The 12,984-nt window shown below is 33.2% G+C and overlaps 1 protein-coding gene across 1 annotated transcript in view; it reads right to left on the reverse strand.

Annotated features, from left to right (window-relative positions):
• LOC111050989 (transcriptional coactivator YAP1) overlaps positions 1-12,984 on the reverse strand; it is a 76,517-nt gene that overhangs the window by 20,208 nt on the left and 43,325 nt on the right. Inside the window, exons 2-3 of the mRNA XM_039434516.1 lie at positions 6,108-6,289; positions 2,677-2,838 (exon numbers count right to left, since the gene is read on the reverse strand). Coding sequence (XP_039290450.1) covers positions 2,677-2,838; positions 6,108-6,289 — 344 coding nt within the window. The remainder of the gene's footprint in view (positions 1-2,676; positions 2,839-6,107; positions 6,290-12,984) is intronic.

The following is a 12,984-nucleotide window of genomic DNA, read 5'->3' on the forward strand; positions in this document are numbered from 1 at the left end:
AGCATCTGCCAGGCATGTTTCATGGGTTCTTGATGTGCGAACAATGGGGGACTAAATTGTGACTGGCCACTTTATGGTTAGGGCTGTGATCAGATTTCGGCTGACCAATTTACGAAAGGAAAGAGGAATGAAAAGGTGCAAATGGGATGTTGATAGGTTGAAGGTAGATGATGAAATGCAAAGATTTCACAATAATTTGAAAGGGAAGTTTATGCAAATTTATGTGGAGAGAAAGAATGTCGTCAGGCGGTCGCAAAGGATACGGAACAGCTTATAAAGAGCGGCCCAAGAGACCATAGGAGTTAAGGACCCAAGAGTTAAGATAATGGGAAGAAATCAGGAGTGGTTTCATGAAGGTTGTGAGGAAACATTAAGAAAGAGAGACGATGCTAGGAAAAGGATGTTGCAAAAAATACAATAGGCGTTAGAACAAACTACAATGACTTGAGAAGACGAGCAAAATCAATGATGAGATCTAAAAAGCGTGAAAAGATGAATGATATGAACCAGAGCAGGATATAGTACAAGGAAGTGAATTTGTTCAGAAAGGGGTTTCAGGCCAGGTTGATTGGGTGTGTGATAATGATAATGAGAGGGTTTTGGAGAGGTGGGCTGAGCATTTCGAGGGAGTGCTGAATGATGGAGAATAGGAGCAACCAGGTCAGAGGTTTGAAATTGTGGTGGGAGAGGAGGACGGATTTGCTGAACTAGAGAAGGCAATAGTGACCCTGAAAAATAGTCTCACACTCCGGGAGAGGATGAAATACTTAGTGAGATGATCAAGAATGGAGGAGAAAGATTGAAAAGAGAGTTCTATGAATTGATTTTGATGGTCTGGAGAGAGGAAAGAATGCCAGATGATTGGAGCACAAGCATAATCTGCCCAATTTTGAAAAAGGGAGATAGAATGGTCTGTGATAACTCTATCTACTGAGCATTGTGTATAAGCTATTTTCAAATATCCTTCTTCAAAGGCTTATCCCTTTTGCTGAGGCAAAACTGGGGGATTACTAGGGTAAATTCAGAAAATCAGGAGCACAGTAGATCAGATTTTCACATTGAGGCAGGCGATAGAGAAGTGCATAGAGCACGACATAGTTCTTCACATGCCATTCGTTGATTATAGAAAAGAATTTGATAGTTTGTGCAGGAGGAAGCTACTTTGAAGCCCTGAAAAATAACGGACTGCCATCCAAATTAATCAAGCTCGTGGCAGCTACCCTGAATGAGACATACTCTAGGGAAAGGATAGGCAAGGCTGTTGGAAGACGTTCTCATGTGAAGTATGGGGTAAGACAGGGAGGTGCTCTGTCGGCAATATTGTTCAATTTGGCTCTACACGAGGTTGTCAAGGATATTGCACATGAAAGCACTATCGTGAATCGATTGTGGCAGGTCTCTGGATACGCAGATGATCTAGTCATAGAAGCAAGCACTGTATCAGCACTGAGACAAGCCTTCACGTTATTGGAAAACAATGGGGCTGAAGATAAATGAGGCCAAAACGAAATATTTACAAGTGTCACCAGCAGTGGTAAGAGGGTGTGCTAGAAATATGAAAATTGGGCACTACATTTCAGGATTTCCAGGACATTCCAGGAAACATTACACGACTTTGCTTTATATACCTAGGAACGCTTGTGGCGAGTAGTTGGAGAGTCACAGCTTCGATACATAATCGAATCATGGCAGGTAACAGATCGTTCTATGCTAGTATAAAGTTTCGACTATTGTCCAGAGCTACAAAGATGAAATTAATTCGTTAAGGCGTTAGTCAGGCCTGTAGTATGTTATGGCTCTGAGACTTGTATACTCACTGCTGGGGACATAGAAAGGCAACGTATCTTTGAAAGGAAGGTTATTCGGATATTATTTATTAAAGCTGGCAGGATTACGTGGATGGGGCACTTGGTGAGAATGGATGATGAAAGGATTGCCAAATGTATGTGGAGAGAAAGAATATACAATAGATGAAGAAGAGGAAGGCCAAGGAATAGATAGACTGATGATGTAGAGCGGGATTTGAGAACACTTAGAGTTCGCAAGTGGAAAAGGCAGGCAGAGGATCGGGAGAGATGGAGAGGCTTTATGAGGGAGGCCAAGGGTTGTAGCCACCTGTAGAGCTGAGGAGTAAGTAAGTTACTGGTAAATGAGGTTGAAACTTTAATATCTTTATATCTCAACACAATCATCTCAAACCAATATCTAATATTATACATAGCCATCAACATTGTACTAACAGCATAAATAACATGTATTTATGAAAAATCTCATCTTTTAAATATTACAATTCTTTTTAAGAATCCTAAATAGATAACCGAGCTGCTATTTTTAATACGGTATTTATTAGGCCAAAATCAACTCAAACCCCCAATGATAGTTGATAAAACAAACAACAGATATCGATGTTTGAGTTATATTACATTGTATCATCAGTATAAGTTGATACTTGAACTGTTTCATACTCGTTATTTACATGAATAAATCATTATCAACAGTGTAAGTACCTAACTTGTATTAGAAGTTTAATAAACTTAATTGACTAATAATTGATTGAACGTGATATAATGGGTAACAGTAGTGTGAATAACTTTTCCAGCATTAAAATAAACTTAGTAAACTTTTATAAGTAGTGTGATGTCGTTAATACACATGAGAGATAGTAGGCCTACTCACGTATTCGAGGGTCGAACCATGAGGTGGTTCTTGTGAGGTGATTGATGAAGTAGATCTCGCCCTCATTTGTTGAGGCCTGCTCCCAGCCGTCGGGCAGGGGGCCGAGGGGGGCGGGGCTGGTGGCTGGGCTCAGTGCCCCTGTGCTGCCTTTCGTCGAACCACCTACAAAAATAATAAATTAATAGATTAGAAGGCGAATAATATATTATAAATAGAGAAACAAAAATAAATTTATGACTAGACTATTTGAATTGATCAGATAAATTATTAATGAATAGCCTAAATAAACGTATTGAAGGTTGATGGATGATTGAATTGGGAAGTAGATAGAAGTGTGAGATCCCTTTGAATAAAGAAAAATAAGCCGTAGACAATATATCCAAAGTTACATGAATTGACTTTACCTGGACATCCATAAGGGCTTGGACTTTGGTTTTTGCTTCTGTCTTAATATAATGCCATGATGTCTATACTACAAATATTTTTATTTATTCAATCATTATATTAGACAGGAAGACAATCCAAAACAATGTTTGAAAAATATTTAGTAGGCTAACAATATTTTTATTTAATAAATAATTTGTTTTAAAAATATTAGAAAGAATCTTAATTCTTGAGCTTGAACAGTCTGATACTTTTGATAAGTATTCCAGAAATAATTCAAGTTTGAAAAATGAGATTAGCATGTTCAATAAAAGATCCACTTTGAATTTAACGATCCATACATCTTCATTGATTTGCCAAAAGCAATACAACACTCAAGTTTACAGAGGAAAGATAAGATTGACAGTTAATAAATAAAAGAAGCATTTGTTTTAATATTTGAGAAACTTAAGACATAAATGAAAAACTGGCCCGAACATTCAATAGTAAAGGGGGATCACGAAAAGCCAGCAACCACTGAACTCATTCATTCGAAATACGGTATAAACATAAGGCTTTTACGATAGAAACTACATGCAATCCATTTTATTCCAGCACTACTTGAATCACAGCAGAAATATTCAGAAAAAATATTTGGCCAGTGCTTCTCACTCATCCAAACTCCAGGTGTTAGTGTAACGCAAAGGGTTTCAAACTTAAGTAACATCAAAGTGAAAAAATGTTTTGTGAAGTGTGGTTTCGTAAAAAATTTAGTTTTCATATTTCTGGTCAACTGTGTTAGCCTAGGCACATTTTGACACCGAACAGAGCATTATAAAGCTCAGGTAGGGAATAATTGCCAAGGTGATAAAAGCTCCTATATTCACGTGATTAACATTGATTTGATATCCTTAAGACTGAGATAGGCTGTGGGCTAAGAAGAAATAATACAGTATAATAAACTACCAAAATATTAAATATCACTTATGAAAATTTATTATTAAATAATTAAAAGATATATTTTCTTGATGAATATAATATATTATTTGTGATACATTCAATCATTATTGCCTTACAAGAATCAACAATTAATATTATATCAGATATACCGGGATGACTAGACTAGAATCACAATATCTACCATAAAAGGCGGTGAAAAAAACGTGGCAACTATGCCGTCCTATCATTTGCACTGACTTAAAAACGTAAATCTCATTATAGAACCATCACTTCTGAGTATTGGCTTCTAAATGAACATCACTGCAATTCCAACATAATATAAATAATCCCAAAGTTGGGCACTAATAAATTGATCATCGACACTATTTCTGTAATACAAATTAGTTCAGTTGGTAGAAGTACCACGTTTGCACTTTGCAGTCAAAACTTATCATTCATGAGGTGAAAAAGTGATTACACAAATATTGTCAAATCCACAAAAATAAGTTTATTTAAAACCAGACTCGAGTTTCAACGCCTAAAAGATGATGCCACTTCAGTGGAAACTGAGGATTTGAGAAATACAGAATTGTAAGTGAACATATGGCAGGTTTGGTAGCATTTCAAGAATACAATATCAGAGTGAGTTGATAGAAAAACTATTATAAAATGTTATAAAAAAGACAACATTCAATGGTGAAAACTAATAAAATAATTTTTTGTGTAGTTGAGAAGTTGATATTGTGGTAATTATTCATATTGAATGAAAAAGACTAAGAAATTGTCAAAAACCACAAATTTATTGATACTTAGAAAGACCGGTTTCGGTTATTTCACCATTGTCAATTGACAATTTCTCAGTCTGTTTCATTCAATAATAAAATAATCATCATCTTCCACTGGAGATGATGCCAAGTATGGCGTTGAAAGTCGAGTCTGGTTTTAAATAAACTTATTTTTGTGGATTTGACGATATTTGCATAATCACGTTTTCACCTCATCATGGAAAAGTTCCACAACATTTCTGAAGACAGTGTAAACTTATCATTCAGTTGGCCAAGTAAGTGAGGTCTCTGCAACCGGCTTCATCAAAAGTTTCTGTCTGCAATTTTCATTAGTACCGTATGCATATTGGAATGTTGAGTTTATCAATCAATGTTACACGGTACTAATGTCAATCTAGAACCAAATAAAATATGAAAAGCAATAGAACCTCTTCTAATTTCAAAAAAATATTTTTTCACAAAAATAAACAAGCTATTCAGCTCTTGGATGTTTGTCATTTAAGTGTCAAAACGGACACAAATAGTTTCGGTTTAAATCTTGCCAAGTTGGAACATAATTTATTTAGTACGGTATGGTACCTGTGGTATCCATTTATATTTATATGATAATAATAAATAATAATGATCTAAAGATAGACTCTTAATTGATATGGGATATAATACAGGAAAATAGTTCGTTTATCGGCTATAAAATTGGGATAGAATAGAGTACGGTAGTTCATTCTTTGCTAATGATGATATCCTCAAGACTGGAATGTGCATTACAGCGTGATGATTGGGTGTTGGGGTGGTGATGAAGATGAGGCACTTATCATTTATATTATCTAGTGTTTATAACTTGTCTGCATAATTTTTATTATCATAATTCATTTTTCTTCAATCAATTCTTCTTTTATCTCTAACAAAATTTAAACACTTTTAACTTTCCATTGTAAATTTTATTGTGTAGGAAATGGAAAATTCTATATTTACTTGACTGATTTGAGTCCATTAATAAAATCATTTTTTCTATGTATAAATGAACATCATGTTCTACGTGAAATCTGAACAACCAAAAATAGTCTAGGAATAGCTTGGAGAAGACTTACAGTATATTCTAGTTTGAACCTAGTTTTAGATACATTTCAAACCACCAAGAAGTCCTAGATATAGTATGATAAAAAGATATATCATATATGATTCATATATATATATATATATATATATATATATATATATATTCCGATGACAAAAGCTAACGCACCTAGTGATTGGGGTGATGACAGAGCGAAATGAATTTCTATCTGTTTATTTAAAAAAAATCCAAGTACAGTATTTAGGTGAGTTGCGAACCACCAAGCTTACCTTGTGTTTGAGGTGGGGACTGAGGCTGTGGCGAGTTGGCTTGAGAATTGAGAAGATTTTCGTTGCTTCGTTGCTGTTGCTGTTGTTGCTGCTGTTGTTGTTGTGCCTGCTGTTGTTGCTGTTGGTTTTGGGCGGCCAGCGTTTTTCTCGGGTCCTCCCAAGTAGTCGTGCGTGTCAGGTGGCTGAAAAAATTTAAGAGAAGTCTTGTTCAAACATTGGTTTCCAAAGGGATCATTGAAAAGCGCGGAGGCAATTTCGTTAAATATTTCATTAGGAACATAACAATGAATCTGATTGATGCAATGGTAATGGAAAGTAATAATAATGTGTAACTGAATTTTATGAATGCAACAGTATTCTATTGAAGCATGATAATTTGAAACTCTTCAACATGGATATGACAGTTAACTTTGATGGGGCTGATTGCAAAACGTTCAAACCAGAGTGATCAATCTACAGCAAGTGTGAAAAATAATTATATAGTTTACAATAATTTAATACTCTTTCATAGCATACGACGTGATTTCAATTGAGATATAAAATTAAACGCAAATAGTATTGGATGATATACAAATAAATAATGACTTATTCAATAAGAAATTCTTCTATAAAAAAGTAACAATTGAAAAAGTATGTTACATCTGAATTATTATTATGAAATAGGCCTAACTCAGATATTATTTGAATTTCGAATAACAAATATCATCATGTATTTCTAAAATGTACTTAATTTCTTTGGTTAGTTCTTTATCATCGGTTCAATTTTCTACATTCTGTCATTCTTGAAATTAAAAACTGTTTTGACATAGAATGAAATCGAATGAAACAAAAGTCAAAAACAGGTACATTTCAAGTGGATAACTGAATGTGTTAGTAACACAGTTTATTCTTGTTAAGGCTGTGCAAAGGCTAATAATAAACTTCCTACTGGTGATATTTTTCAAAGTTTTTGGATTTGTATGATATCCAGCTATCAAGATGAAAAAGTTTTCTCCGGAAAACATTTTTTCCGATCATTTCTTTTTGAGATATGTGCGTCTAAAGTTTAAATTTTTGGGACAGAACATTTCAAATTCGGTAAGAGATAAATCCATGACATTTAGAGGATAGATTCTTCATGGTATTGTTGATCTAGTATAGATGAACAATTCTCTGAAAAGAAAAATTCTCTGAAAATATCAAAAATAACTTTTAGTTGAGTTATTTTCGGTCATTTTTGGTGAATTGAATAACTTTCTCAAAAATTGATATATTCAACATTTTTTGTTGTATTAGATCAACAATAGCATGAAGAATCTATCCTTAAAATCACATGGATTCATCTCTTACCGAACTTGAAATGTTCTGTTCCAAAAATTTAAACTTTAGGCGCTCATATCTCAAAAAGTAATGATCGGAAAAAAATGTTTTCCTGAGAAAACTATTTCATTTTGATAGCTTGATAGTATACAAATCGAAAAACTTTGAGAAATATCACCAGTAGAAAGTTTATTTTCAGCCTTTGCACAGCCTTAACACTGAATAGGAAATGATCTTTAAAATTTAGAGAATCTACTAAAAAGGGGATACAACATTATAAAGAGATAAAGTTTCTATAGAAATGTTCGATTGTAAGTTTATTTAGAAATATTAAATATTATTCATTTATAATATTAAATATTACAGTAATAATAATACATTCTATATATATTTCTATAAAGAGAACACACAAACATGGTACAAAATTCAAAACAATTATTTAGAACATCGTCTCAATTCAACCGTAATCCTGTAGAATCCTCTATATTTTCGATAAGAAAAAATATAATATTTAAAAGTTTACAGATAAAAAGTATTTCAACTTTGGGTGATAGAGAACAGTGCACTAAAGAAACCATAATCTTGTTGATTTATTGCGATAAGTTTTATGAGACAGCTTCATGTGAAGTGGGAAAGGCGGGATCGGCATCGGGATCAAAAGCCATCATTCGAAAGATGGATGAATTGTGTACAAGTTGATAAGTTCGCTGAATTTGGTGAAATCAATCGAAATTCTATGAAGTGTTGACACCAAAATTCCAATTTTACATAACAGAAATCTCAAGAAATTTGAGCTATACCTCAGTTCATCATAAAATACACAGTGAAGTTCTTTGTTGTAAGAACATTCAACAAACCAATTATTTCATGCAAGTAAGGAGAGTTTAGTGATAGAGTTTCTATCTTTCAAATTATGATATTGAATACTGTACCGGTAGCTTGAGATTTCCTGTCTCTCCTCCCTATATTACGACTTGACTTCATAAATCTGGTTGAATTTCAATTTTCAAGATAACCAAATTTAACAACAAGATAGTATATGGATAGATAGCTTGCTATGGAATATATAGCAAATATGTTGAGTGTTTAAAAAGTGATACTGAGATATTCAATCGAATTCCATACTAATAATCGGCCTACTACATTATCTGTGGATTGTGCACAAATACGATAAATATCTTAGTCTGAACGGAAAATATTATTTAAAAGTTGAAAGCAAGTTTCAACAATGGAATTCAGCAATGCGTTACTACAATTTAGTAATTAATCTCGAAAATAAAACTGAATCATAACATCATAAGTTATTGTTAATTAGTATAGGTGATAATTATTTTTTTCGAAAATACAATTAGGCCTACCTACTATACAAGCCTCTCATTCGGGGGATAATATTTTTGTAATAATTATGAATGAAGCATGAAGGTGAAAAATGGTTGGAGGGGTGGAGGGGAGTAAATAGGTCTGGCAGTGAAATGAAGGTAAACGTCGTCGAGCTCACTCCTCTCTCTGTTTTGCCATTGCAATACTCAGTTTCTCTTCAAAAGCGATGTACGCAAATAGACCAGTAGACAAACATCTTCCCTTTTCACTACACCAGCACCAACCAAACAGTACTACAGTATAAGCAAAACCACAGATAAACAGAAGCTTCTCAGTCTCAGCCTCGGGCGAATAAATCTATGTGATTCACTGGAAACAGTCAGCATTCCCAATAAATAATACCAATACTTGCCATTCGACCAATGCTGCTGCCTACCTACCAATTCCAATCCACTTCTTCACGATAATGATATATTGTCACCAGCAATTATTGCAATATTCCAATTATACACATTAACATTTTGGACACACATCTGGATTTGATGAACTAGCCTACGTGCAAGGAACCATGTTCAAACTTATTATACCTGCAACGTCTAACTGGATCATATTGTGTGGAAAAGTTATTTTTGGTTGCAACCGAGCCCAACCTGAATGAAGGCCTATTATATTCGCATACTTTTCTTGGAATCACTGAAAGGAGTATATGAAAGCTGGCCTCTTGATAGACTACATATGGTGTCCTGTTTAAATAGAACTACCGTACAGTAGTTGAAGTTGGGTTGTATTACACAGTTTCATCATTATTTCTTAATGTGTTCAAAAAGAGTTTTAAATCACTATCAGAGAACATAAGGCAAGAATGATGGAATTTTGTTTTAGGCCACAATGTAACCCAGAGATATTAGAAGTCTAAAGGGAACACGAGAAAACTTCGTTGTACCGCGGTAATCAATTTATACACCTGGGGCCTGTTTCATAAAACCCTTGTAATACAGGGCCTGTATTACAGGACTTATAAATTAAAATTTACAATCCTGTTAAATTATGTCTCATAAAAATAATTCTACACTTGTAAAATCACCTGTAATATTCGCCTGTATTACAGTTCCTTTATTTTGAATAAATGTTTTCATTGGCCAGCGAGCCTAATATAATATTTGAACAAAGTGCTACTTGAAATCTTTTGGTGGAAAATCCACATTATCAAATTTCTGACGATGGACAGATTGCATTCATGCTGGAAAATAACTTTGTTACTGATAAATAGTTGAGAAATTATAATAACTACTTAACTTACATAACTTATTATAACATGTTATGTGAGTAGTAATGTTTCAAAAAAGTTAATTATCAAATGTTAATAATTAAATTAACGACATTAAATTTGTTTGATAAAAAACATAAAACATTATGGACGTACATTTTCTGAATATTTCCAATAACGCTTTATTGAGGAAAGCTTAATCTAAACTGTTCATAATATTGATAAGTTTCCTGCATCATATTGTAAGAAATTCCGTCCTTGAAAATTCTTGGCCTACGAATAATAACATAGTCATCTTTACAAGAACTAGAACTACTACCTTCATCCATTTAAACACGTTGCCTTTTCAACAAAATGTCGCTTTTCAAGATTCTAGCTATACTTGTAAAAGTTTTAGGATGGTCTAAACAATGATAAAATATTCAATATCTTACAGGTCCAGTAATACAGGAAGTTTCTTTTTATGAAACACAACTAAGATAAAGTCCTGTATTATTTACTTGTAATATAGGCAAATGTCTTGTAAATTGTTTTACAGGGAAAATTGTTTATGAAACACAAACTTCTACATTTTACCTGTAATACAGGAACTTTTCCTGTATTACAGGACTTGTAACTTTTATGAAACAGGCCCCAGGACATCATCCTTCAAAGTTTTAGTGGAAAGATTGTGAAATCACTAGCCGAAAAAATACAAGAATAGTGGTCACGTTCTAGTGTAGCCTCGATAAAAAGTAATTCAGCAAGAGACTACGAGAAAAATACGATGTATTAGTGTATTCCTAATAGAGGCGTTATTTTTTAATTGAGAGTCAAGTACGAGTATGTTGAATATAAAATGAACACAATATAGACTGAGGTGCTCATTTTAACAAGGCTCTACTGTTACAGTATATTTCAAAACATTTTTCCAACATACTGGGAAGTATGACTGATTTGATGTACTGTAGAAGTGAATTTTCTCCGATTGACTAAATACAGTGTTTAAAACAATGAAAAACACTGAGGAAATTTTAGAGCATGCCCAATTTCGAATCTTTAATCTGACAAAATCTCAATGCTTGACAACTTGAAATTTTAAGACGTATTTGTAAGAGACGAATAAACAAGTGATGAGAAAGTCATCAAAATGAAGGGAATTCCCTTCTCAAAAGGGAATCAGCAGAGAAAAAATACCTTTAAAAGCCTATTATAAGATACATGAAAAATTATAGGATTAAAATCATGACACAGTCTCTTTACAGTGGAATCATTATTGTCTGTATTTGAGAGTAACATTATTTGTGGAATGTTATAATCAAGATTGAAACATTATCTCTCAGCACAGAGTCAGCTCTATTGCCTGATTTTCAAATTTATGTAACTTCATTGTTATAAGTTTCAAGAACTTGATATTGTTGTTTCAATGTTTCGAGGAAATAATATCACCTGATCTGTATCAATGATTCCATGATTATAATGACTGGAAAAACAAAGCAATGACAAGGCAATAATTGAGTTCATGATTATTCAAGGCTTGGAAATTGCAATAATTAATGAGTGAAGAGGGAAGGAATAAATTGAAAAGTTATGCCTATTAACCCCGCTTTTCTTAGATATTTTGCAATGATGAAAATATTAACAACGCTAATAAAGAGAAGGTAGGGTGCAGTATTTTTATTGTACGGATTATTTTATGTATACATAAGAACAACGTAGCAAAATAGCCTGGTCTGAAATGTAGTTAACTGCTGCTAGCTTAATTTCATTACAAGGAATCAAGAAGCCACACTATAACAGCTTGCGTAATGCCTAATGCCTGAGAGCTGATAGCAACGCTCTACAACACAGCAAATATAATACATCAAAAATAATTGCTCGTGTTAAAAACAATTTAGAACAAAGATAATAGCAAGAATAGTAATTAAGGTCTTGCCAACCTTACCATCAACGTTCATGTAAAACAGTTACCAACATTTCAATTAACAGTTTCACTTCTAAAATTAGAAGTACACTGGTTTCAACAGCAAGATTTGAAATTAGGTATTATGAAAAATTTCTAGAAGTTTTATATGGAGTTAATTAAAATTATTTCAGGAGAGCTACATGGGGTGAGTCAGGAGTATATACTCAATTTAGCATTTTAATAGTTTATGCTATAAATAGCATACTCAACATACTCTCATGGGCATGGGGTTTATACAAAATAAAGATCGTTTTAATATTCCACGAGCAATTCAATGGTTTCATTAAAGACTAGTATTACATATTATTGTTACAACTGAAAGAAAGATCTAAGAATTATGATAACAGAGTGATGCTAATCTGCAAAATAATTTGAATTGAAATTCTGTTCACAACAAATCTCACAAAATCTTTCAGATGAAAATAGATCATGTAGAATGCTGCAAATATTAACAACGCTAATAAAGAGAAGGTAGGGTGCAGTATTTTTATTGTACGGATTATTTTATGTATACATAAGAACAACGTAGCAAAATAGCCTGGTCTGAAATGTAGTTAACTGCTGCTAGCTTAATTTCATTACAAGGAATCAAGAAGCCACACTATAACAGCTTGCGTAATGCCTAATGCCTGAGAGCTGATAGCAACGCTCTACAACACAGCAAATATAATACATCAAAAATAATTGCTCGTGTTAAAAACAATTTAGAACAAAGATAATAGCAAGAATAGTAATTAAGGTCTTGCCAACCTTACCATCAACGTTCATGTAAAACAGTTACCAACATTTCAATTAACAGTTTCACTTCTAAAATTAGAAGTACACTGGTTTCAACAGCAAGATTTGAAATTAGGTATTATGAAAAATTTCTAGAAGTTTTATATGGAGTTAATTAAAATTATTTCAGGAGAGCTACATGGGGTGAGTCAGGAGTATATACTCAATTTAGCATTTTAATAGTTTATGCTATAAATAGCATACTCAACATACTCTCATGGGCATGGGGTTTATACAAAATAAAGATCGTTTTAATATTCCACGAGCAA

This window comes from Nilaparvata lugens, chromosome 1 (assembly GCF_014356525.2).
Source record: "Nilaparvata lugens isolate BPH chromosome 1, ASM1435652v1, whole genome shotgun sequence".
Classification (NCBI taxonomy): domain Eukaryota; kingdom Metazoa; phylum Arthropoda; class Insecta; order Hemiptera; family Delphacidae; genus Nilaparvata; species Nilaparvata lugens.